At 45.6% G+C, this 23,306-nt stretch overlaps 1 protein-coding gene across 1 annotated transcript in view; it reads right to left on the bottom strand.

Annotated features, from left to right (window-relative positions):
• LOC144823261 (signal transducer and activator of transcription 4-like) overlaps nt 1–23,306 on the bottom strand; it is a 754,354-nt gene that overhangs the window by 721,192 nt on the left and 9,856 nt on the right. The window contains exon 2 of the mRNA XM_078681615.1: nt 1,217–1,347. Within this exon, the coding sequence (XP_078537741.1) occupies nt 1,217–1,344 (128 nt within the window). The 5' untranslated portion in view covers nt 1,345–1,347. The remainder of the gene's footprint in view (nt 1–1,216; nt 1,348–23,306) is intronic.

The raw sequence follows: 23,306 nt of genomic DNA on the forward strand, positions 1-23,306 counted from the left end.
TTAATTGCATTTAGGGAAAGGAAGTAACTAGGCCCTTAACTTTAGAAACTCCTTCATTTTTAAAGACAGCCACTAGATATGCATGCTTTGTTTCCCCTATACCTACTTTACATCCCCCTGCTGGCATCAGTGCGGCCCTCACTCACACCATAGACCAAACTGTGTGGCCCCCAGGAACATGTTTGTGAGTACCCATGCTCTAGACAGACCCGTATTCACAGAGAGACCCATTGGAAGCTAACGTTCAAATGTGTTATTGTGTATGGTCTTCCAGATCTGGGCCATCGTCTGATCGTGGAAGTTGGGCAGATCAGGTTAAATGTTTTTCAGAATTATCTTGCCTATGACTTATTCCCCAAACAGGACAGACCATCTTACCAGCCATATGAAGAGTCTTTGCTTTTTGTCAAGAAAGGAAATGTTAAGATCAGCAAAATGTATACCACCATTGTTTAGCAATGTCACTGTTGAATCAGCCAATTGAATGGAAAACGTCTGTACAGGAAAACATTCAGGAGTCTTGCATTTCCTCTTTACCAAACCACCTATAAACTGTGAAGAATGTGTCTTTCAGAAAACAGAGGAGTGTGTCTGTTGGTCAGAATCAGCCACGAAGGTGGTCAGAATCAGCCACAAAGGGGTAGACGCTGTCTGGCAGACCGTACCTAGGGTCAACAAAACTTCATGGGAGTTTGGAAGGCACCGAAGGAAAAAAAGTTAATAACACATCTAATCTCTCTTTGACCATGAGTGAAGGTGTAACAGAACCAGAAAGTCTGCTGATCTGTGATTTGACAATGCAGGATAATCTTGACAGGTGAGTCACGTTGTGACCTGGGTTTTGGTCAACAAGCCAAGAGAAATTGTTATATTTCCAGTAAGCCTTTATGCTAGGTTCTTTAGCATGCATATGTGCAAATGACACCGCTTGATAGGAAGAATAAAGGAGTTAAGCTCTACAACTGGGGAACTTTTTCAGTGGACTGAAAAACAAAAAAGGCTTCATCCTAGAGTCCTCACTACGTTAAAACATCCTGATAATTGGACTCATTCATGAAGATTCTCATAAATAAGTACAACGAGCAGCTTTAATATAGCAGGGACCTGAGCTTTGTGCAGGGTCTATGCAGCAGAAGACATGTCAACTATTGCTCTTCAGCTGTTTAGACTGTGGTTGGTGTCTCTTTAAAAAAATAAGTCCAGAACTCCATCTTACCAGTCTTGTTTTTCTATCCATTCGGCAAGAAGGTCTCGAACATCCATGGGAAAGCTGTCATCATAAAACTGATCTACCTGCTCCAGAAACTTGGGGTCCAACTGTTGAACCTGACTCCATTGAGCCATATTCTAAAAAGACAAAGATAAAGCCACTGGTTAATTGATGACAAAATAATGCTGCTAATCCCTTTTCAGGATATTGCCTCTGAAGCTTATAACCAATCAGACATAATTGAGCTACAAGTTCTCAAGCCAATAACAGGGTTATTAAAACTAAAGTTGTGACCGCATTTTATGAACATGAATGTAAGTAAGTTGATTACTTTCCAGGCTATATTAATAGGACTATACGTATATTGGTAGTTTTCTGGCCAGGGTGCCCATAACCACAGAAAAATTCACAATAAGTGCCTTTGAAAATATTTGAAAAACAAGACGACGAAAATATACTTAGTACTTAGAAGTTTGATATCCAACATATATTTAGGTGACAAGTAATCACTATGGTAGGTGCACATAACATTAGTTCAATTTCTTGATACAATAAATGAAACACACCAAAAAAAAATAAGTTTGCATTTCCTTTTCCGATTACGTTATTCCCATAAACTGATGAAAATCATTTGCTAAGACTCCTCCGATTTGTCTTTTTTATAAATAAAAAAAACATACTTTTGATTCTTTTGCCACAAGGTTGGGTGGATTCTAACTGCATAAAACGAATATTCTTGCCAGGTTTGCTGCATACTACTCTTCTATAATTTCCCTTTGAGTTTTCCACCAAAGGAATAGTTTAGTGACAGTGTTCCATGTCATGATTTTCTGAAATTCAATAATTATGTTGCAGGAAATACACCGGGCAGACTTCACCAGAATTAAGGTCACGGGAAGAGTGAACTGCCACAATAATACCTTCCAAGGCTTAGAAGTGGGCGTGCCAACAGTTGAACAGAGAGAGCTGAACCAAGGGTCTGGCTCAGATCTTCGAGCCAGTGCACGAGCCGAGGCCTAAAAATATTTGCTTTGTAAATTATACAACAAACATCACATAAAATATTAGAAAGTCTCTTAAAAATTCAAAAAAGTGCATTTCTTTAACATATGGAAGCTTTGACAGTATTAGTGCTCAATAAAGCAGTGCAGTGAGAAGAACTTATTATAAGTGAAAGTTTTGTAAAACTGGTAGACTGAGCTCACATATTTTAAAGTGCTTTCATCCAGGATAATAAAGAAAAAAGAGTTTTGGTGAAATAAAATATTTGCCTAAGATCATAAAATTTAAGCAGGAAGCTGAGATTTATCCAAGTTTCCTGATTCATTATGGACAAACCAGCCAGGAAATGGGTATCTATTTGTCTTCCCTTAAGTTAAGGCTTAGTGCATTTTTTTGCAGTTTTTGAAATACAGCGAAACTCGACCTGAAGATATTGGAGTACTTTACATGAGCTCCAGTTAAATTAGGCCATATGCAATGTTTATAAGAAGGGGTTGATTTAGTGTATTGTTCAAAATCACAGGATGTTGATCCGATGCAGAGACTCAGACCTGGTTTTCCTTACCCATACTTGACCCTATCTTACCAGGCCATGGAGGGCCAAGGTCTAAGTTATGGAGAGGACGAAGCAGCAGAAATCCTTAGGACTCCTTCAATTTTAGGCATAGAGAGTGATGGTGCAACCGGATGTATGACGTTACAACGCATACTTTTACAACGCCTACCTTTACATCGCAAGTTTTACAACGTATACCATTACAACACATAGTGCTTTTAGGCGCTGGATAGTAAATTGTTTAATTTACTATTCCAACTCCAGTCCCCGTGGCTAGTAGGGAAGGTGTTGGATAGTACATTAAACCTATTCCCTATTCTAGAGGGCCCACCAGCGCAATGCGTTGTAATGGTTTGCGTTGTAAAAGTTGCGTCGTAAAGGCACTGCGTGGTAAAAGTTGCGTTGTAAAGGATGTTTACCGGTGCAACCGGAAGCCATTCGGCAGACTGGCAATCTCTATCTGACATGAAGAGAGAATGGGTTAAAATGACCCTACAGGGTGCACTAATAGCAGAATATTTCCGGGCGAACATCTCACCAAATGGGTTTATAGTCAAAAACTTTCCCAGGATTTTCTGGGAGGGTGGGCAGTTTAAGGTGGAATGGCCAGAAATCTCCTGGAAATGCACCCGCGACCTACTGATCTTAATCATGAATACAGCTAAGAGACTAGCAGATGAACTACTAGCTTGCATCCAAATTGCCGAAAGTGTCCTTCAAAGTACACATGCTGGCCCGAGCTTCAAATCTAAACTCTCTGAGTTAAAAAACTAGCAGATGAACTACTAGCTTGCATCCAAATTGCCGAAAGTGTCCTTCAAAGTACACATGCTGGCCCGAGCTTCAAATCTAAACTCTCTGAGTTAAAAAACGAACTGGCAGAACATAAGGAGTACCTTATGAAACGGAAAGTTACCAAGTTACAAAAGGACATTAAGCGCTTTGACAAGGAGAAGATATACCCTTACCTTGAAGCAAACTATGTCCCACCAGGCACAGGCTACCTGTCAGACTCTAGTGCTATATCCTCAAGGAGAGGCTCCACCAGCAATAGCGACTCGAGTGGAGAGAACTATAGACCAAATCAACAAAGGGGGTGAGGGGGGAGGCAGGGTTACAACACGTACCCACAACCCTACTATCAAGGACTGCCTTTTTGGCAATATCCAATGTATGCACAGGCCCCACCCCATTTTGGACCTCAGTACCCACCACAATTTGGACCCCAAGGCATAAGCCATCCTTTTTTAGGCAGAGGTTGGGGCAGAGGGCGCGGGCGAAAAAGAGGCAACCAACAGGAGAAAAGAGTGCAGTGGGAGGAATCCCGAGCACGGCGGATGGATACCAGGAGCTGAACCAGCAAGAAATTAACTTAGTGGTCAATCTGTCAACACGCCAGCTAAATGACACTGAAGAAAAGGTTCTTCAGAAGGGACTTGGGTTCGTCCCCACACCCAAAATTGACAATTTCCAACAGACTTGCGAATTACACCAATTCTTCCGCAAGATACGTCTTAAAGCATTCTTTGAGGGCAAAACCCATGAACCAATTGAAGGTTCAGGACTCCATAACGCACCCACCTTCACCGCACATAGTGGGATGGTCCCCAATGTAGTACTCACTTATAAACAGGCAGTACTCAAGGTTGTGAAAGCCCTAACAGGAGTACATCATTCCAGCAACATCTCGAAACAGGAGATGCAAGCATTGGAATCCCTAGCCAATGACCCCACCATTACAGTGAAACAAGCAGACAAAGGGGGTGCTATGGTCATTATGGCAACAACAGCTTATGAGAAAGAATGTCTCAGACAACTGGGCGACAGACATTACTACACCCCGATTCCTACTAACCCTACTGAACGCCTCACTAGAAGGAGCACGGGACTAGTAGTGTCTGCAGAGCGCCAAGGGTGGTTAAGCAAGAAGGAAGCAGCTTTCCTTGTCAAAAAGGAGCCCAAGACCCCCTACTTCTATGTGCTCCCCAAGATCCACAAAGGGGTCTCACCAGTGCTGGGCCGCCCAATAGTCTCAGGAATAGACTCGGTCCTAGAACTACTATCGCAATTTTGCGACCACTTTCTGCAACCACTAGTCAAACTAATCCCCTCATATATACAGGACACAACGGACGTTTTACATCTGCTGGATCAGGTCCATGACACGAATCAGATCAACTACCTCATCACCCTAGATGTGGAGGCCCTCTATACCAACATCCCACAGAGGGCCACACCTGAGATGATTGAGGAAGTACTGACTGCCACCGCTTGGGAGTCACCAACACCGCCTGAATTCATAATGGAGTGTGCCACACTGGCCCTGACCGAAAACTTTTTTGAGTTCAAGGGACAACTTTACCATCAAACACAAAGTACTTCAATGGGGAGTACCTTTGCTCCCAGTGTGGCCTGCCTCTATATGGCAGCGTTCGAGGGCAAACACATTTTCCACAACTCCAATCCATACCATGCTAACATTAGATTATGGAAGCTCTTTATAGATGACATCCTGATTTTCTGGACAGGCAATAGTGAGTCATACAGCGAGTTCTTTCAATGGATTATTAACCTTGATCCATACCTTAACTTCACAATTACAGCATCTCCATCTCTAAAGCCTTCCTGGACCTAACGATCAAAATTGAGGGGAGAAACCTCACAACCACTATGTACAGGAAAAGTACTGACCGTAACAGCCTCCTACACTTTACTAGCCATCACCCCAAAGCATTGAGAGAAAACCTGCCATACGGGCAGTTTTTAAGGGTGAGGAGGAATTGTAGCAATATTGAGGAATACAAATCTGAGTCCGCAACCCTAGCTAGTAATCTTACCGCTAGAGGTTACCCTCATAAAAGTGTCTCACTCGCCAGAAAACGAGCTCGGAACAACCACAGAGAAAGCCTCCTGGAGCACAAGGCACGTGGACCAAACGAAACTGAATTGATGACATGTGTAACCACCTTCACACCAGCCTCTAACAAACTGAAGAAGGTACTGATGAGACACTGGCACATCCTGAATACAGGAGTCCTGAGCTTTGAACAACCGCGGTTTGCGTTCAAACGCTCAAAGAATATTAAGGATATTCTTATCCAAACCAGACCAAAGACAAAGACTGTGGCCCACCAAACAACCTTGTGACAACTACCCGCGGTCAAGGGATACTACCCTTGCGGCACATGCAGCGCGTGTGCATTCACCACAGTACAGAAAACCATCATGCTGAACAACTCATTCACCTGGGAAATGAGAGGACACACCAACTGCAATACTACTAATTGCATCTATCTCCTGACATGCCCATGTGGCCTCCACTATGTGGGGATGACAACCCACCCAATCAAGATACGGATCTCAGAGCATCGCAGCAACTTTCACTGCAAGAAAAGCAATACAAAAATGTGTACTCACTACCTAGAGCAAAACCATTCACCTGATTCTGTGAAATGGCTTGTTCTTGAAGCCAACTCCAGAACATCTAAACAGAACCTTTTTACTAAAGAGCAAAGGTGGATACACCGCTTATCCACAGACAGTGCTGGCCTTAATGGGGCGATACCGTGGAGTATGATCATATACAAGTCCTAATATACACTCTTGTGGACTTCTTGTATCTCTACAATCACAGCCCGGTACTCCATGTGGAGACACCACCAAACACAAGAAACTTCCTTAGGACACTTTGAGCAGCTATAGTCCATAAGACCTAAGTGGAATAAGTCCACCACCTACCAATGCACGACACCTACTTGCACCACTAGACCAGCCCCCATCACGTGGCGAATCAGCCCTTTTGTTAAATTGCTGTTTATAGACCATGACTTTGATGACAGGATACAAGTCATCCTACATAGGCTGGTATAAAGATCTTCCCCATTTTTTACAGGAAGTGACAATCCACTACGCTAATAACACCCTGAGTGACTACACTGCAGGTACTTAACTAAGATACATGAACCTCATACACAAGGTTTTGTCATGGTCAATTGTTATGGTTTTATACAGGTCAGGATGGACCGCAACCCTGTCTTATCTTAACTTATGAATATCAGTTAACCGATCAGGCTTATATAAGCAGCACCCACCATCCCTCTACTATTCACTGTGACAAAGTTTTGGTACTGCTAAACGCGTTAAAACACCACTCTGTCATGGCCGCGTTATGCACTCCAGATGATCACATGACCTTCAGACTAAACAGTTGCCCGGTCACGTGACACTCACGTCTCTGCTCATAATCATGGCCGCCCAGCAAACCAGTACCTCCCGGACTCGGCGGCGTGGGCAGGTCATATAGCACCACACAAGGCGTTAAACGTGAGTAAAAACACCAAACTAGGAATGGGTGTTTGGCGATTATGCACTATCAGGGAACAACCTTTGACTCGAACTTGGTATCCCCACTCCACCTAATTCAGGAGATATCTTTGTTTAACCATACTACATGCGCTGACGAGAGAAAGTGAGAGGGGGATCCGCTTAGACTACAGTGTCGCACGGTTCACTTAGCGTACAGAAAAAACACACACAGATACATTAACGCAGACGCCGGTTTACAAGTTAAACGGAAAACACGGATATAACATTAGCCTGCACCATTTCTGATAACAAGCGTAGGGTTCTTCCAACATTGCTTGAACCCATTGCTCACCGGGCACTGCACACGGCAAACTTGCTGGTGGCCATAACTCATGACGCATTGATGACATAGCACTAAACAGATTAACGCGTAAAACACAATGAGATTCCATTTTTTTACCCGCACCGGAGCCCCAAACATAGGCACTGCTGTAGTATGCAACTCAGTCATTTTAAGCATGCACGCCCTCAGGATCTCACATAAGATATCAAACTAACATTACGCTGCGCATGTAGGAATTACTATTTGCTAGACCCAGACTAACTACGGGTCACTGTAGGAAAAGGCAACCCAATGCCCTTAACACCACATATACAGGGCACAGAGCACGTGCAGTCTCACCATTTTTGCAACATCTTCCTTGATCAGTTGCCTAAATCACCACTTCTTAAGGCACCGAAGATTACGCAAAACTTGCAAATCTTTGTTTCAGGACTTTTAGAAACAGTTGTTTTTTCCAACCCATGTTCCATTCCCTTTTATTGATTGCAACCATCCCTCCATGTATAGCCCAACGTACATGGAAGTGAAAGCCTGATGTGTTGACCGCCGGGTACTGTTCATGCCTGGATACTTGACACAATTAGGTGAGTCCTCTACGATTTTTCTGCTACCACGATTTATATTCCACAGGGGCATGCAAACCACCATAGCTCACTGTGGGTATCTAAACAGCATGGTTTTTTATCAATTTTATTGTGTTACTGATTATTCTTAAATCGAGTTTGAAGTCACCACAGACATTGTTTGAAATGGTTTATCAATGTTTATACCTGTAATGTATGCACCCTTGTCTCTCCATTACAGGTAGATCCAGCTCATCACAGGTATATTTACAAATTAGACACCTCCCTTTTGTGTTTTTGATGAACCTTCTATATACAGATGAATAAAACTTTTCTAGTGTAGATAGTCCTTTTTTTCTTATGGGCCTGAAGGATCGCGAGTTAAATGACACGAACGCGAGAAACATGTTGACCGTCATTATAATTTTTCACTGACTGACACATAAATAGGAGACATTATACTCCAATGAGTGATGTTTATATTGTTTTTAATTAGGGCAGCAGACCCCCAGAATAAACTCAATCTCAGGTACTCCCAGCCCCATTTTAAACTCACTACCACGTCTACACTCTTCTGGCCCCATACCCGCACTTCACGATACGGCTGTTGGATAAAAGATCTCCGGTAAAGTGCCCCTCTTGGAGGTGTGCAAGGAGAAGTGGTCCCAGTAGATACTTTCGAACAACAGAGTCAATGGCACATGTACATACATGAAAAATATACGTATACTCGGAATACGAGAGATGTTATTTAATCACACCCTCATTTCAACACATGTAAATAAAGTTACTTTAATATTAAGTAAACAATTGTGCCCGGAAAAGAAAGAGAGGGTAGTGGGACAGGTACGTGATTGGTGAGGGATTGAGTAGTGTAAATGGTTCAAAAGGGTTGGTGTAGTCACACAATTCTTAGTTGATGTCCAACAATGCATATAAAAAGGCCATACAGATACTTATACAATTGCTAGCCATGCCCATATAATCAAAACACAGTATGAATAATCTGTTGTTCTATGGGCTGGGTTTGAAGAAGAAAGTCAACGTTTCGACCCCTGTTCAATGTAGGTATAGATTGGGCCTTACGATGGGGTCTTCCTCAGGACTCAAAAGGAGGGGGGGTGTTAAGTGTAGAAGGGCACCTATAGTAAAAAAAGAGCTGAGTCAGAGCTACAATTAAAGTTATTTCTGACAAACTGTGGGCCAAAATAAGGTCACATAAATAATTACCAAAGGGGTGAAGCCCCAAAATGAAGGGCTGGCATGCGGAAAATTCGGGCACATAGGCTCCGGAAGTGGGAGAGAGCATTCTACCCGCACCTGAAATGATACGTTGAGGTAAGAGTGACCCATATGCCCAGTTAATGACATACGAGTAGGCAGTCAAAGAGTATCAGCCTCCAGTGTTATCAGTAAACACTACTATACTTACACTATGGAATAGCAGAATTATACTCCCAACATGGTCTGCAGTTTCCTTAAATACCTGGGCAAATGAATTGTTCTAAAATAACAGAGAGAGTATATATTATATATTATAAACTATATATATAGGCAAAGAGTGTAAATGGCGCAGACACGTTAAAACAGCATTAAAAATTACCTGCAAACTAATAATTATAATAATCCACATTTGTAAAGCGCGAACAATTTCCCGTAAGGGTTTCTAGGCACTGGGGGCCGTCGGGAAGATTAAGCGAGCTATTGCCCAGAGTCACATGGTGCTGGGCTAATCTGCCGCCGGTGCCGGGGATCGAACCGTGATCCCCAGAATCCGGAATCAGCCTCCCTGGCTACGGCGCCACACATCTTCCACTTAATGGAAGGGCCTGTGAGTTGCGTGAGGGCACTGAGTCTATAGAAAAATAAACATATAAATAAACAGACTGTCAATCCGCTCACTGGGTATGGGAGTAATTTATTATTAACATGACGATAAAAAAGAGACTCACAGCTCCTCGGCGGTCCCGTTAGTAAAATCAGGTTGCCCGTTGTCTGCAAAAAGCACAAAAATGTGCCCCAAGAAACGTTTTAGGAAAAAAAATCGGGTAGGCAAAAGACATAGTGGTGCAGGACGTTTTTAGAAGAGCTGAGTGATCAGCTTATCTCGAGGTCAGACGCCTACCTTCTAAGTGAAAAGGAACCGGGAATCGGTGTAACACTCGGCTTTAAAGCACGAGCGTGCTATGTTATGTTATGTTATGTTATGCACTTTTGTATTGCGCACAGCTGCCCCAGCTAAGGGGCGTCCTGGCGCATGGCAGGCAATGTGCAACAGATTAGCAGAAACACAACACAAATAAAAGAATTTATTTAAAAAGGAAAGTTTTCAGTGCTTTACCGAAGGCCAAAAGGTCATCCAAAAGCCGCAAGTCCGCTGGAAGGGAATTCCAGAGTTCAGCCGCCCTAACCCAGAAAGAGCGACCACCAGCCCGACACAGCCTGTATCGGGGAACCACAGCAAGCGCTTGACTTCCCGATCTCAGAGCACGGGAAGGAACATACCACGACAGGAGATCAGCAAGAATTGGCGGACCTACTCCCCTCAAGATCTTAAACGCCAAGCACAACACCTTAAACTGGATGCGTGATTTGATGGGGAGCCAATGCAAAGATCTCAAGACTCCCGAGACAGAACTCCTTCGGGGTAAGCCAACAATGGCTCTCGCCGCAGCATTCTGCACGCGTTGGAGGCGGGTGGTCTCAGCCACATTGGTCCCTACCAGAAGCGAGCTGGCATAGTCCAGGCGAGATAGTACCGTGGCCTGGACGATCAGCTGCCTGGTACCACGGTAAAAGAACTTAAGAATGGGCCTCAGCGACCGCAAGATACCGAAACAGCAGGCCGCGATTTTCTTCGAATGGCCCTCATAGCTAAGAGCAGGATCCATCCAAACTCCCAGATTCCTGAGTTCTGTGACCGGGATAGGGGCCGGCCCCAGTTCAACGGGCCACCACTTGTCCCCCCACAGTTCCGCCCTCCTGCCAACGATCATGATCTCAGTTTTCTTCGCGTTGAGCTGGAGACAGTTGTTCTTCATCCAGCTTGCCACCGCCCTGAGTCCACTCTGAAACCTGGGGGCATCCCGATCCGCATCCCCGCTGATAGTAACCGCTAGCTGAGTATCGTCAGCATATGAGACCATAGTCATGTCCCATTGCTTGACGATCTCAGCCAGCGGTCTCACGTGTCTGCTTACGTGCCCGCAGATGCTAGATGCTGCTGGCTACTCGCGGCTACGGCCCGGGCGCCAGCACAGACAGAGATGATAGACCTCAGTCAGGCGTCCCTGCGCTACGATGTAATTGATGGAAGGGGATGATCGAGGTCCCCACTGGGAATGGAAAAGTTGAAAGTTACAATGAATGTGTTACGGAAGCAGATGCAACGGGGACATTATTAAGTGGCAGTTTCAACCGCTTAAAGGACTGGCCATGGGCAAATCTTAGAAAAAATAGGATATATTTCATCATATTTATATCAGCCTGTAAAAAAGATCCATGCACTGTATGGGCTGTTTAAACACTCAGTATATATTAATAGACACATTCTGCAGTCAGCTAAGAGAATGCCTACAAAGGTCACATTAATAAACTTCAAGGTTGTACGTTACACGTAGGCACACAAAGTCCATATTGTACCTATCTGGCTGAGAGGAGCAAACGTATTTTGTACAGGTTAAGCAGGTTCAACATTGTATAGGGTTACACATGCGCCCACTGGGAGCATTCTCATTCAGTATGCTGGAGGAAAAATGTTAGGTGGTTAGGAAATGACAAGTTAAGTGAGGCACGCCATTTGGGCATAGCTGGCATTCTGTTCATTCAGTCCATTACTGATGGAAGCTAAACGTGTCATCCATTTGCTTTCCCTGAGTGTCAGGATTGATGCAATATTTCCTCCTCTGGGGCCAAGATTCACTTTCTCCAAGACAATACATTCCAAGTCCTCGGGACCATGTATGGTGTTCTTAAAATGTTCCACCAGGGGTGCACCCTGGACGTCACATCTTATCCTGCTGCAGTGTTGCAGGATACGTGCCTTGATTTTTTGCTGAGTTTGGCCCACATAAATAAGGCCGCAGGGGCAGGTAATGGAATAGATCACATTACTGGTGTTACAGTTAGTCAATGCCTTTAGGTCTATGTTGTGATGCTTATAAACAAAACGCTTGGTCTGTTTAGTCATCTTACAAGCCTTGCATAGGCCGCATTTAAAATGTCCAATTGTTGCAGGTAGATTCCAAAGGGATTGTAAGGTTGGTGGTTCCGGACTGTCCTGGAGTGAACGTACAATATGGTCCCTTATGCTTTTTGCTTTCTTAAACGAATGCATTGATGGTGTAGGTTGTTCAATATCTTCCGATATCAAACCCCAATGCTTGTTTATAATTTTTTTGATGGTACTGCTCTGAGTACAGTGGGTCGTTACACAGATCATTCTATGAAGGTGGTCGTTGGTCTTTTCCTGTACAGTGAGTAGCACCTCACCGGCACTGAACCAGGCCCTCTTCTGAGCCTTCTTAATCAGACGTTTGGGATATCATCTTTCCAGGAGTCTGGTGCTCAGATCATCAGATTCTTTCATATAGTCATCCTTTTTACTGCAATTCCGGTTGATCCGCGGAAATTGTCCTACCAGTAGGTTGTCCCTCAGTCCGCGTGGATGATGACTATTGTATCGTTTAAGGGAATTCCGCTCTGCTGGTTTACGATACAGAGTGGTCAGTAGTTTGTTTTCTTCAATATAGATGGTAATATAGAAAAAGTAAATGGATCTCTTGTCAGGTTTCATTGTAAATTGAATGTTTTGGCTTTGCTGGTTAAGCCACAAATGAAATGCAACCCGTTGTTTTCAGTGCCAGCCCACACCAACAGCACATCGTCTATATAACGCCTCCACAATGTGACCTGGCTTAGGTATGGATTGGTCACATCCAGAACATGTCTGTGTTCGAAGTCGTCCATGAAAATAATGGCCAGGTCCGGTGCAAAGGCAACCCCCATAGCCACTCCCTTGGTCTGTAAATAGAAGCTGCCTTGAAAAAAGAATTCATTTTTCCCCATTGCAATAGATAATAGATCAATCAGGAAATTCGTTGGGACAGCTACAGGAGCTGTGCGTCGGTCAAGTGTCCTACGGATAACTTCAAGGGCTGCCATTTGTGGAATGCTGGTATAAAGTGATACAATATCGCACGTTACTAGCAATTGTTTCTCAGGATCAAAGGGAAGTTGATCAATGATGTTGATGGTCTAGAGCAGGGGTCTCCAACCAGTAGCTCGGGAGCTACTGGTAGCTCACCAGCACCCTCAAAGTAGCTCTCAGAGGTGAAGCCAAACCAAGCCAATCTCAGAGATTCTGTGTATATTAAAGAAGGCAGCACTGCTTATTTCACTACCCTTAAAAGTTACAGACAGCCAAACCAATGGCAGGGCCTGTTGATAACACTCAAACACACACTGTGGTGGCCTGTCAATCAATCAATCAGGGCTGTATAGAACGCACTACTCACCTGTGAGGGTCTCCAGGTGCTGGGGGAGTGTGTGGGGGGATTTGTGCAGCTTTAGTCATTCGAAAAGCCAGGTCTTATGGCTCTTCCTGAATGCTTCCAGTGTGGGGCTTCATCTGATGCTGAGGGGGAGTTCATTCCAGGTCTTGGCCATGATGTAGGAGAAGGGTGTGCCTCCTGTCTGGTTCTGTGGATGCAGAGGATTTTGGCCAAGGCCTGGTCAGCGTAGTGGAGGTTTCTTTTGGGGGTGTAGAAGGAGATCGAGTTATTGGGGTCCGGTGTTGTGGAGGGCTTTATAGGTGTGTGTGAGCAGCTTGAAGGTCACTCTTTTTTCAACAGGGAGCAAGTGGAGTGCTTCTTTATGCTGGGGAATGTGGTTTAGTCGTGGGATGCTGAGGATGAGTCTCTCTGCGGCGTTCTTGACAGTATGAAGTTTGTGGAGTAGAGAGTTGTTGATTCCGGCATAGAGGGTGTTCCAGTAGTCCAGCCTGCTGGTGATAAATGCATGGATGATGGTCTTCCTTGATTCGGGGGGTGGATCCATTTGAAGGTCTTGCTGAGTATGTGGAGCGTGTTGAAGCATGTGGAAGCTGCAGCGTTGGACTATGGGTCTGCCACATGAAACATGTTTATCCACTTTAAATCTGAGTTGGGGAGACTTACTGCTGTGGTAATACCGTTTGTGGCACACTGCATGTGATGATTTGAATTTTACTTGATTACAAGCATTTAATATGGATAAACGTTTTCTTAGCATTCTGCTGATAACTTCACCTGGAATCTTTTGGTGGTTACTACTGATAATTGTGCTTAGGGTGGTCATAGTGTAATGTTAATACATATTATCACCATTTGACAGTGATAAAACATGCTAGTATCTCAGCAGGACTTTCCTTGAGCAGAATTAGCTTTCACTACAGAAAAGGTTGGAGACCCCTGGTCTAGAGTGTATCTCTAAGGTAGGTTTCCATTGTCTCCGCAATGGGTTTCAGGAAGATATCGATATACCTGCAGAGTGGCTCCAGGATTGAGCCACATCCGGACACTATGGGTCTCCCTGGTGGATTCTGCATGTTTTTGTGAATCTTCGGTAGCGTATATATTGTGGGCTAGCAAAGGTTCTTCTGATTCAGATATTGTAACTCATGTTCACTCAAGAAACATTGTTATTTTCCTTCCTTTGTCAAGTTTAAGATCTCGAGTGCCAGATCCTTAGCAGGATCGGTCGCTAGTTGCCGGTAGCTTACTCCATCACCCAGTTCGTTAAGGATCTACAGTTTGTATTTTTCAGTATCCTGTACCACAATCGCTCCGCCTTTATCCGCAGGCTTAGTCACTATCCCTTTGTTACTCTTCAGGGTCATAAGCGCTGCACTTTCTCTCCTTGTGACATTGATGTTAGTATGTTTATGGACCTCAAGTGCTTTAGATACATCCCTAAGCACAGTGTTTTCATATGCCAGTCGGTTGGTCATAGAGTTAGGTGGAGGTACAAACGTGGAAGGTACTCATAATCCTGTTTGCGATGTGCTTACTGAAGGAGGGCTGTTTCTGAAAAATATTTTAATCGGATTTTCCAGAAACATTTCAACAATTCTGTCTTAATGGCAAAGTGATTGGGTTGTGCAGTCGGCACAAAAGACACACCTTTACTGAGAATACTTTCTTCATCTTCATTGAGAGAGTATGAGGAGATATTAATCACCGGATTGGGCTGTCTTCTTACCACCTGTAAACTTTCCGACTGGTGGCTATTTCCCCGTGGCTTTCTTGTGGGAAATGTACTTGCTTCTGGCTCCTGCCTCGTCCCGTCTCTGTATGTTGGCCGCATGGTGGTCCTCTCGGCCAATTGCCCCCTCTGCCTCTCGGTGGTCGCCATTGTCCTTCTCCTAAAAAAGGGAAGGATCCTTCGGGTTGGTTCCAATCGCCATGATACCCGTAGCTGGTACCTGGGGCCACCTTGCTCGTTATCACTGTCTGCACTGTATGAGGAGTCAGAGAATGTTGTGTAGTTCCTCTGACCACAATAGCCCCCTTTTCCCCGCCCTCTGAAACGACCTTGGGGATCCTGCTTGTAGTAGTCCTCGTTAAGGTAGGGATATGTATTCTTTTTTTGTAATACCTGATGTCTTTTGATAACTTCTCTAGTTTTTGGTTCTGGGTGTTAGTTTCAAATTCCTTCAGGGTCCTTATCTAAATGATCCAATGCATCCTTTGCATTTTTAAGTGTGGAGTCTCCTGCAATTTCAGACTTGAGTCGTAATTTCACGTAGAAGCACCTGCACCTGTTCAGCCGCTGTTTCTACTCCCAGCACCATCCAGTGCCGGGAGCAGTTGTTGGCAACAAAGCTAAAGCCTTCCTTGAATTTTGGGACATCTATAAATATCGCCGGTTCAGCCCCATTTTAAACTCACTACCACCTCTACACTCTTCTGGCCCCATACCCGCACTTCACGATACGGCTGTTGGATAAAAGATCTCTGGTAAAGTGCCTCTCTTTGAGGTGAGCCCGCTGGGTATTGCACCGCCGACCCAACGAGGAGGAGCCCATATGATGAATCATGACACCTGAAAGGGTGTGTGAGGGCATTCAAATCCAACAAATTGATTCCCAACTGTAGATCTCAGTGAGACCCAGTGGTTTCCAAGTTCCCTAGTGTGACTTTCATAACTCCTGCCTGAGGAACAGCACAACACATCTTCCTTGACGACTCGGACCTGGTTCCCCAATTTCACAGTCTGCAGCTCTGGCTGTAACACCACACCCTGGGCAGAGAGAGGAAGACACGCAGACGCCACATAAACGCTCAGTTGGTTATGGGCTTGAGGTTCCAACCGAACATTGAACAGAGCCAGAGCCAGGCCTCAATCTCGAGCCTAATTCAAGATTTCAGTGGCTTGCCCATCTACACCAAGGCTACGATAACACAGCAGAGGAACCCCAAAAGTACCCCTTGACTCATATCTTGGAAACTCTGCTAAACACAGAATCTACCGTTTCTGAAATGAATGTGAGAGCAGGAGGTGCTAAAAATTCATACAAAAATACAGTTAAATTATAGAAATCAAAGTTCAAAAATACGTTTTTTAAAAATTATTTATTTATTTTTGTCCTCATTTGCCTCAAACTTCATTGAACACACAAGCTGTCCGTACCATAACTCCTCAATCTGAGGAGAGTAGGCATTAAGTTGGAATCTCACGGTGCCTTCAGCCTACAAGGTACATTGGCAGACAAGGACATTACTTCCCCCTGAAAGGGGGAGAGGTTGCTCTCCGACTAGGTCCGCAAGAACCTGATGGACATCTTCGTTGGCAAATGGACGGGAGGTGTCCAATGTGGTCCGAAGAGTATCAAGGAGGCATAATCATACATAAGACCCGCTGTTCTTGGGTACATTGTTAAAACAAGAGTATGCATCCCTATCATTCATGTCTTGACCCACTTAAACAACAGGTCCCTAAATGATGTCTTTTTCCTGCTACAGGCTCTGGACAGGTCAATCTTAGAGGTCTCAAACATCGATGCCAGCCACTCAGAATGCATGGTAGGGGTAGGATCAATCCAACGTTTACATATTTGCCTCCTGGCTAACAAGATAGCATAGAATATAAGAGAGCTAGCTGGGCCTGTAACTTGTTTTGTAAGGTCCAAGATTATCAGGGCCAAATCAATTTGGATTGGGGCTTTCAGAATACTCTCCAATGTCTTCTGAACTACATCCCAAAACAAAGCAATAACAGGGCAGTCTTTTAACATATTAATGTCTGAGGCTTCGACTAGACCACACTTTTTACAGCTAACTTGCGACCCCTTTGAGAACTTAGACAGCCTTAGAGGGAAAAGATAAGCCCTGTGTATAGTGAATATGTGGTTTCTTTTTAGCCAGGCAGGTTTTACTATGCTAAAGAGAGTCTTAAATGAGTTCTGCCACAGTGGCTCACACTATCCATTTGGAAGATGTTCACTCCATACTTCATTTGCCTCTTCTATTGCCCAGTACCAGTAGGAGACCTCCCTCCTACCTACTGGCATGGCTACTAGCTGTTGTTCAAGACTATTACCCCAACCTATGCGTTTCTTCTGGCTTTGCTGGGTTTTGACCTAGCTCTGAGGTTGGATGTACTTGAACTTTCAAAGGCCTTCTCCCACTCTGTCTCTCAGTTGTTTTCATGGAATGAGAGTACCCTCATAGGCCAAATCTCCCCATACTTTCAAACCTGCTTCTTTGAGTGGTAAAGCAAGCCTATCCTGAAGAAATTCGGGCGAGCCCGGTGAATCCCAAAGTGGTGCTAGGCTTGAAAATTATTTAAGGCCCACCAGGTGTTTTAGTCTAGCCCATGCTCTGACCATTTCCTGGAGGACTTTGAGTTTAACCTTTTTCAAAAATGTTGGATCTCCTAATTTGAACAATAAGCACTCTTCAGGTAAACTGGCCCCCTTTAGCATAGCCAGAAACATGCCTCCTGCCCCAGTGCTTGCAGACATTTTTAGCAACATCCGTGAGTGTAAGAACTGAAAGGCCCAGGCACAATATTGTAGGTAAGGTAGCGCAAGACCCCCCTTCTCTCTCCTACGCCTTAACTTTTTCCAGGCTTTTCTGATGGTTCTGTATGCCCAGATAAAAGAATTTACAGCCTGCTGAATTTTGTCGATAGCTGGTTTATCAAAATATAGGGGGGTTGAATTAAAGAGAAAGGTTATCTTGGGTAGTATCACCATCCTAACTAAAATCACCCTCCCCAGAATGGTTAGAGGGAAGTTGGCCCAAGATTTTATCTGTTTTTTACACTCCCTTGAGACTCGCGCTAAATTAACTTCTGCTATCTTGGCTATATCCTGGACAATTCCTGCCTCCCAAGTATCGCGTGCTGGGGCTGACCTGGAGTTGGCATCTCTCAAGATTCCACGTCATGATCTCAGTTTTCCGGATATTCACCTCATACCCTGAGACCTGCCCAAATTCCTGTGCTAATCTAATCGCTGCTGGAAAGGTTGTTTCCAGATCTGCCGAAAAGACCAAGATGTTGTCTGCACACAGGGCCAACTTACTCTCCCACTCTCCGTATCTAAAAGGCGCAATGCTAGGATCTTCTCTAAGCCTTTGAGCGAAAGGTTCTTTATACATATCGAAAAGGAGAGGGGAAAGGGGGCAGCCTTGCCAGTTACCCCTAGTGATCTTAAGTGGTTTAGTCAGGTTTCCGTTGACCAACAGTCTGGTGACGGATCTTGGTATAGTATCTGTATAGTTCGACAGAACTTTTTACCCGAGTTGAATTTCCCTAGGACTTCTGACAGGTAGATCCAGGTGACCCTGTCAAAAGCCTTGGTGGCATCTAGAGCCAAGCCTACAAGAGGGAGTGAATACGTAAAGGCAAGATCTATTGCTCCAATAAGATCATATGTGAGGTCTGATAGATGTCTTCCCTTGACAACCCCCTTTTGATCTGAGTGGAGGATGTCATCGGCCAAAGACCCCAACCTTGCTGCCAAGATTGTGGTGGGCCTTGGGTGTTGTTGCTGGGGTGCGTGCGCAAACACTTAACTCACATCACCTCCAAGTTTAGCCTTACTGCTCGTGCTACGTTACCAAGGGGGTGAGCAGGGGTTATCTTGACGTGTAACTCCCTTGCCCTGACGTGGAAGTGGTTGTCTCTGACTGACTTTGGAGCAAGCCCTGGCCAGCCAGGGATCCCATTTCTAACATTGGACGCATCGGTAAGGATAAGGATTTGTGTTTGCGTTGTACCACAGTGGCAACTGGCCGCACTACAAAACTCTGCATTTTAGATAAATCACATTGTGGGGATTATTGTGTTAAGTTTGCTAAAAATGTCATTTCTGTGGAAATGTGTTTCTTGTGCACTTTAAGTTAGGTGTCCCTAGCTCGGGAGGGTAGATCATCCCCCTAAGTGCAGTGTGTTTTCTGGATTCACCAGAAGGGTGGGATCCAGTGGTGGCAGCATAAATGTGTCCAGTGCATGTGTCCCTGTCCTGGAGTAATGGTTCCTGTGTCACGTGTGGTCAGGTTGAGAAATCAGGGGTGGTAGAAACTGCCTTACCAGTCTGGGGGGGGCCTGTGTGAATAATTGGATATGTGTTGGATTTCATGGGTGGGCATGAAGCTCATGGGAGTTTCCCCTGCCCCTGTGCCATTGTGTTAATTGTTGGGGAGTGACCCTAAGGAAAGTTCGGGTCTTCCAGCCCAGTGTGGTGGAAGTGGCTCAGAGGAGCACAAGCCTGGTCTTCGTAGTCTGGGTGTTTTTTTAGGAACACCAGGTGAGGGAGCCTAGCATGTCCGTATGGAGCGTCCTTTAAGGAAGATCTCCCAGTGTGGAGAGAACGTGGAGCGCCTGTAAGCAGGGCTCTAGTAGTTCTATTATCTGGCAGTATCGCTCCAGTTGGGAGGGTGCAGAAGTCCAGATGGAGGGGTTCAAGGGGGATAGGTTCCCCAGTGGCTTAACCAGTGGGTCAGGGGCCAGCCAGAAGGGTTGTGTCGCCAAGGAGTGACCATGGGGATGCCACTTATGTCCTGATTGTCAAGCATACTTGTACACAACACATTAGTTATGTGTCACCCTCAAGGAAGTCCTGGTGCGCCAGGCATCTGACCAAAGGGTACGTCCCTCGGTTGGGGAGCTTGCTGAATACTTGTGTACTCTTGTTTTGCTCAGATACCTAAGTCCTGTGTGTTGAACTTTTCCCAAGAACGTCTGCAGAAGTGGAGTCTGCTTTTTGATTTCTGTGGTCTGTTTAGAGACAGATTTTTTGGAGTAGGTAAGGTTCTGGGAGGAGAGAGGCATAGGGGATGGAGTGATTCCAAAAGGAGTGGCTGAGGTGTCTTCCATCCCAGTGTGGTGGAAGAGGTTCAGTGTAGCCCAGCTAGGTCTCAGTGTAGGGGCTCACGTCCTATCTCAAGAGGAGAAGGAGTGGGTGGGACTGCATGTCTCCAGGTGCCCGAAACCCAGTGTCAGGGCCTGGAATGTTTCTGAAGGGAACGTCAGGTCGGGGGCCTAGGCTGTACCAATAGGTCATTTGAGGAAGATCTCCCAGAGTGTTTGAAGAATGTGGAACATCAGTGAACAGGGTTTCAGTAATTCTGTTGTCTAGCAGTACCGCTCCAGTTGGGAGTGTGTGGAACTCTGGAAGGGGGTCAGAGGGAGTCTGACCCCGGTGCATCCGGTGAATTTGAATCCCAGGTGGTAAACCAGTTAAGGGAGCTGTGACTCCGTCATGACCACCCTGGTGTCCTGTAGGCACCGCACTGAGCAACGTCCGCCTCGAGCAACGCCGCCTCTGCGCTCACCGATGTCGTCTCGATGCCGTCAACGAGCCATAGGCTGCACCGCAACTGGAGGGCACCGCAACGTGCAACGCCTCGCTACACCGTTCTTGTGGTGGTCTGACCCTGGTCACTGCTGCTGAGGAAGTCAGGTCCTAAACTGGTGGGAGAGTTGTGTTCTGGAGGGTGCTTCAGAAGTAGAGGTAGGGTGGGGCATTCTTGCCCGTGACCTCTGGTCAGCCTGAGGGTGCGGACCCTAGGATGAAGGATCGGTAGTAGTTTGGAACTACACTGAGAAAGGGAGTGGAGAATGGCTATTGTAGGCCAGGGATTACAACCCCCCACTCTGTGGATGGGCATGGACCAGTGGTATCTGGGTGGCCTAGGGCCTCGTCCTAGCCGTGGACAACTAAGGAGTACCAGTAGGGTAGCCTAGTTGGGCCTGTTTTTTTTTAGTATGTGCTTGGCTTATGGATCAACGTGGCGTAGAACCAGAGGGTGCCCCTGCAGTGCGGGCCCGCGTCCGTGTTCTATCGCCCCAAGCAGGGAAGTCCATCACGGTGGTGATTGGTCTCCCCTGCGTTTTGGCTGGAAGGGGGTTGTGTTGGACTTGGCCCTTCTGGCAGGTACACCCCTGAACTTTTTGCCTTAAATTATAGTGATTTTTGGGTTCTGCGCACTTTCACTGTGTCCCAGTGGAAAGTGCGAGCGCACTTTGAGTGCATGTGGTGAGATAGGCCTGCCCTCCCATAGGAATGCATGGGGAATATATGTGTCCCTGGTAGTTCCTGATGCGTGGGGTGTACAGGCTCGAGTCTGGTATGTGCGGACTCGTGTGATTGAATGCTGCGAAATGATGTATGCGGCATGAATGTGTCTAATGTGGAAGTGCCACTTCTAGACGTGTGCCTGCGTGTGCAGTAAGTATGCTGGCGCGTGATTGGCTGAAGCTGGCTGGGGAGCCTGGCTCCAGGAGTCTGTGTGGGTCTGCCCCGGTGGTGAATGGAGAGATTAGCATGCTGATGTGAGGGAGGGGCTGCACCTGTGTCCTGAATAGGGCTGGGCTTTTCCCACACAATGCTGGCTCCGCCCCCTGTGGTGCGACTGATGACCCTAGCCTGCCTGGTGAATGGAAAGGGTGGCTGAGGTGAACACAGTGCTCCAAAACCAGCTGCGACTGGTTCTCCCCCCACCCTGCACCTGAAGACAAAGGGAAAAGGTGTATAAAAGAGGGGCTGTGACCCCATGAAAATGTTCTTGTTCTGACACTTGAACTCTATTGAATTAGCCTTCTCTTCTCCACCTCTCCCATCCCAATCTACCATCAGCCAACAACACCCCCCTAACATTCATACCTCAACATGCCCATCTGCCCCTCCATGTCACGACCCCTCTATACCCCCACCAACTCTACGCCACCCAGGCCCTATCGCTAAAAACACCTTTACCAAAAACAATGCCTCCTGGATGGAATTTCAGCCAGTTTCTGAATCTACTGTCCTCAATATCATCTCTAAACTCAAACCATCTTCTCACACCAATGACCCCCTACCCGCCCAGTTTGTCCAGGAACTTAAACACATCATTGCCCCCATCTGGACTAATATCATCAATTCCTCCCTTGCCACGGGTGCCGTGCCAGCATCCCTTCAACTTGGTCAAATCTCTCCCATCCTTAAAAACCCCACCGCTGATCCTAATGACCTGAACAACCTACGCACTATCTCTAATCTTCCCTTCCTCTCCAAAGCCCTTGAAAAATGTGTACTTTTCCAGTTAGACAAACATATCACTTCCTTCAATCTCCTCGACGTTTTCCAATCTGGTTTTAGAAAAGGTTGCAGCACAGAAACTGCCATGCTCAGTATCACTGATGACATTCATCGCTCTCTTGACAAAGGTGAATCCTCCTTGACCTCTCTGCGGCGTTCGACACTGTCCACCATCCCACCCTTCTTAATACTCTTAAAGACCGCTTTGGGTTTGAGGGCATTGTTCACCAATGGTTCACTTCCTATCTCCAAAACAGATCCCAGCAAATTAAACTCAGTCACTGTCTCTCCAAACCTCAACCTATCTCACTTGGGGTCCCTCAAGGCTCTATCCTTTCTCCTACCCTATTTAATGTATTCATGGAACCACTCACCCTCATCCTTAAACAAAATAATATTAGTTATCACCTCTATGCGGACGACACACAACTTTACTACAAGATTAAATCCCACCATGACATCCATCTCCTCAACGATACCTTGAATAAAGTCCAAGCCTGGTTCCATCTCAACCATCTCAAATTGAATCCCAAAAAAACTGAAGTTATTCTTTTCACCCCCAAAAACTGCTCTGTGCCCATTCAAACCTGGATCAATGACATCAATGCACTCAACTGCTCCCTCTCCACTTCTAACTCGGTCAAATCCTTGGGCATCAGCATTGATAACAATCTTACTCTCATCCCACACATTAAAAATGCAGCGAAAGGTGCTCTCTTCTCCCTTCTCCACCTTAAAAAAATCAAACCTTTCATTCC

Source organism: Lissotriton helveticus, chromosome 3_1 (genome assembly GCF_964261635.1).
Source record: "Lissotriton helveticus chromosome 3_1, aLisHel1.1, whole genome shotgun sequence".
Classification (NCBI taxonomy): Eukaryota; Metazoa; Chordata; class Amphibia; order Caudata; family Salamandridae; genus Lissotriton; species Lissotriton helveticus.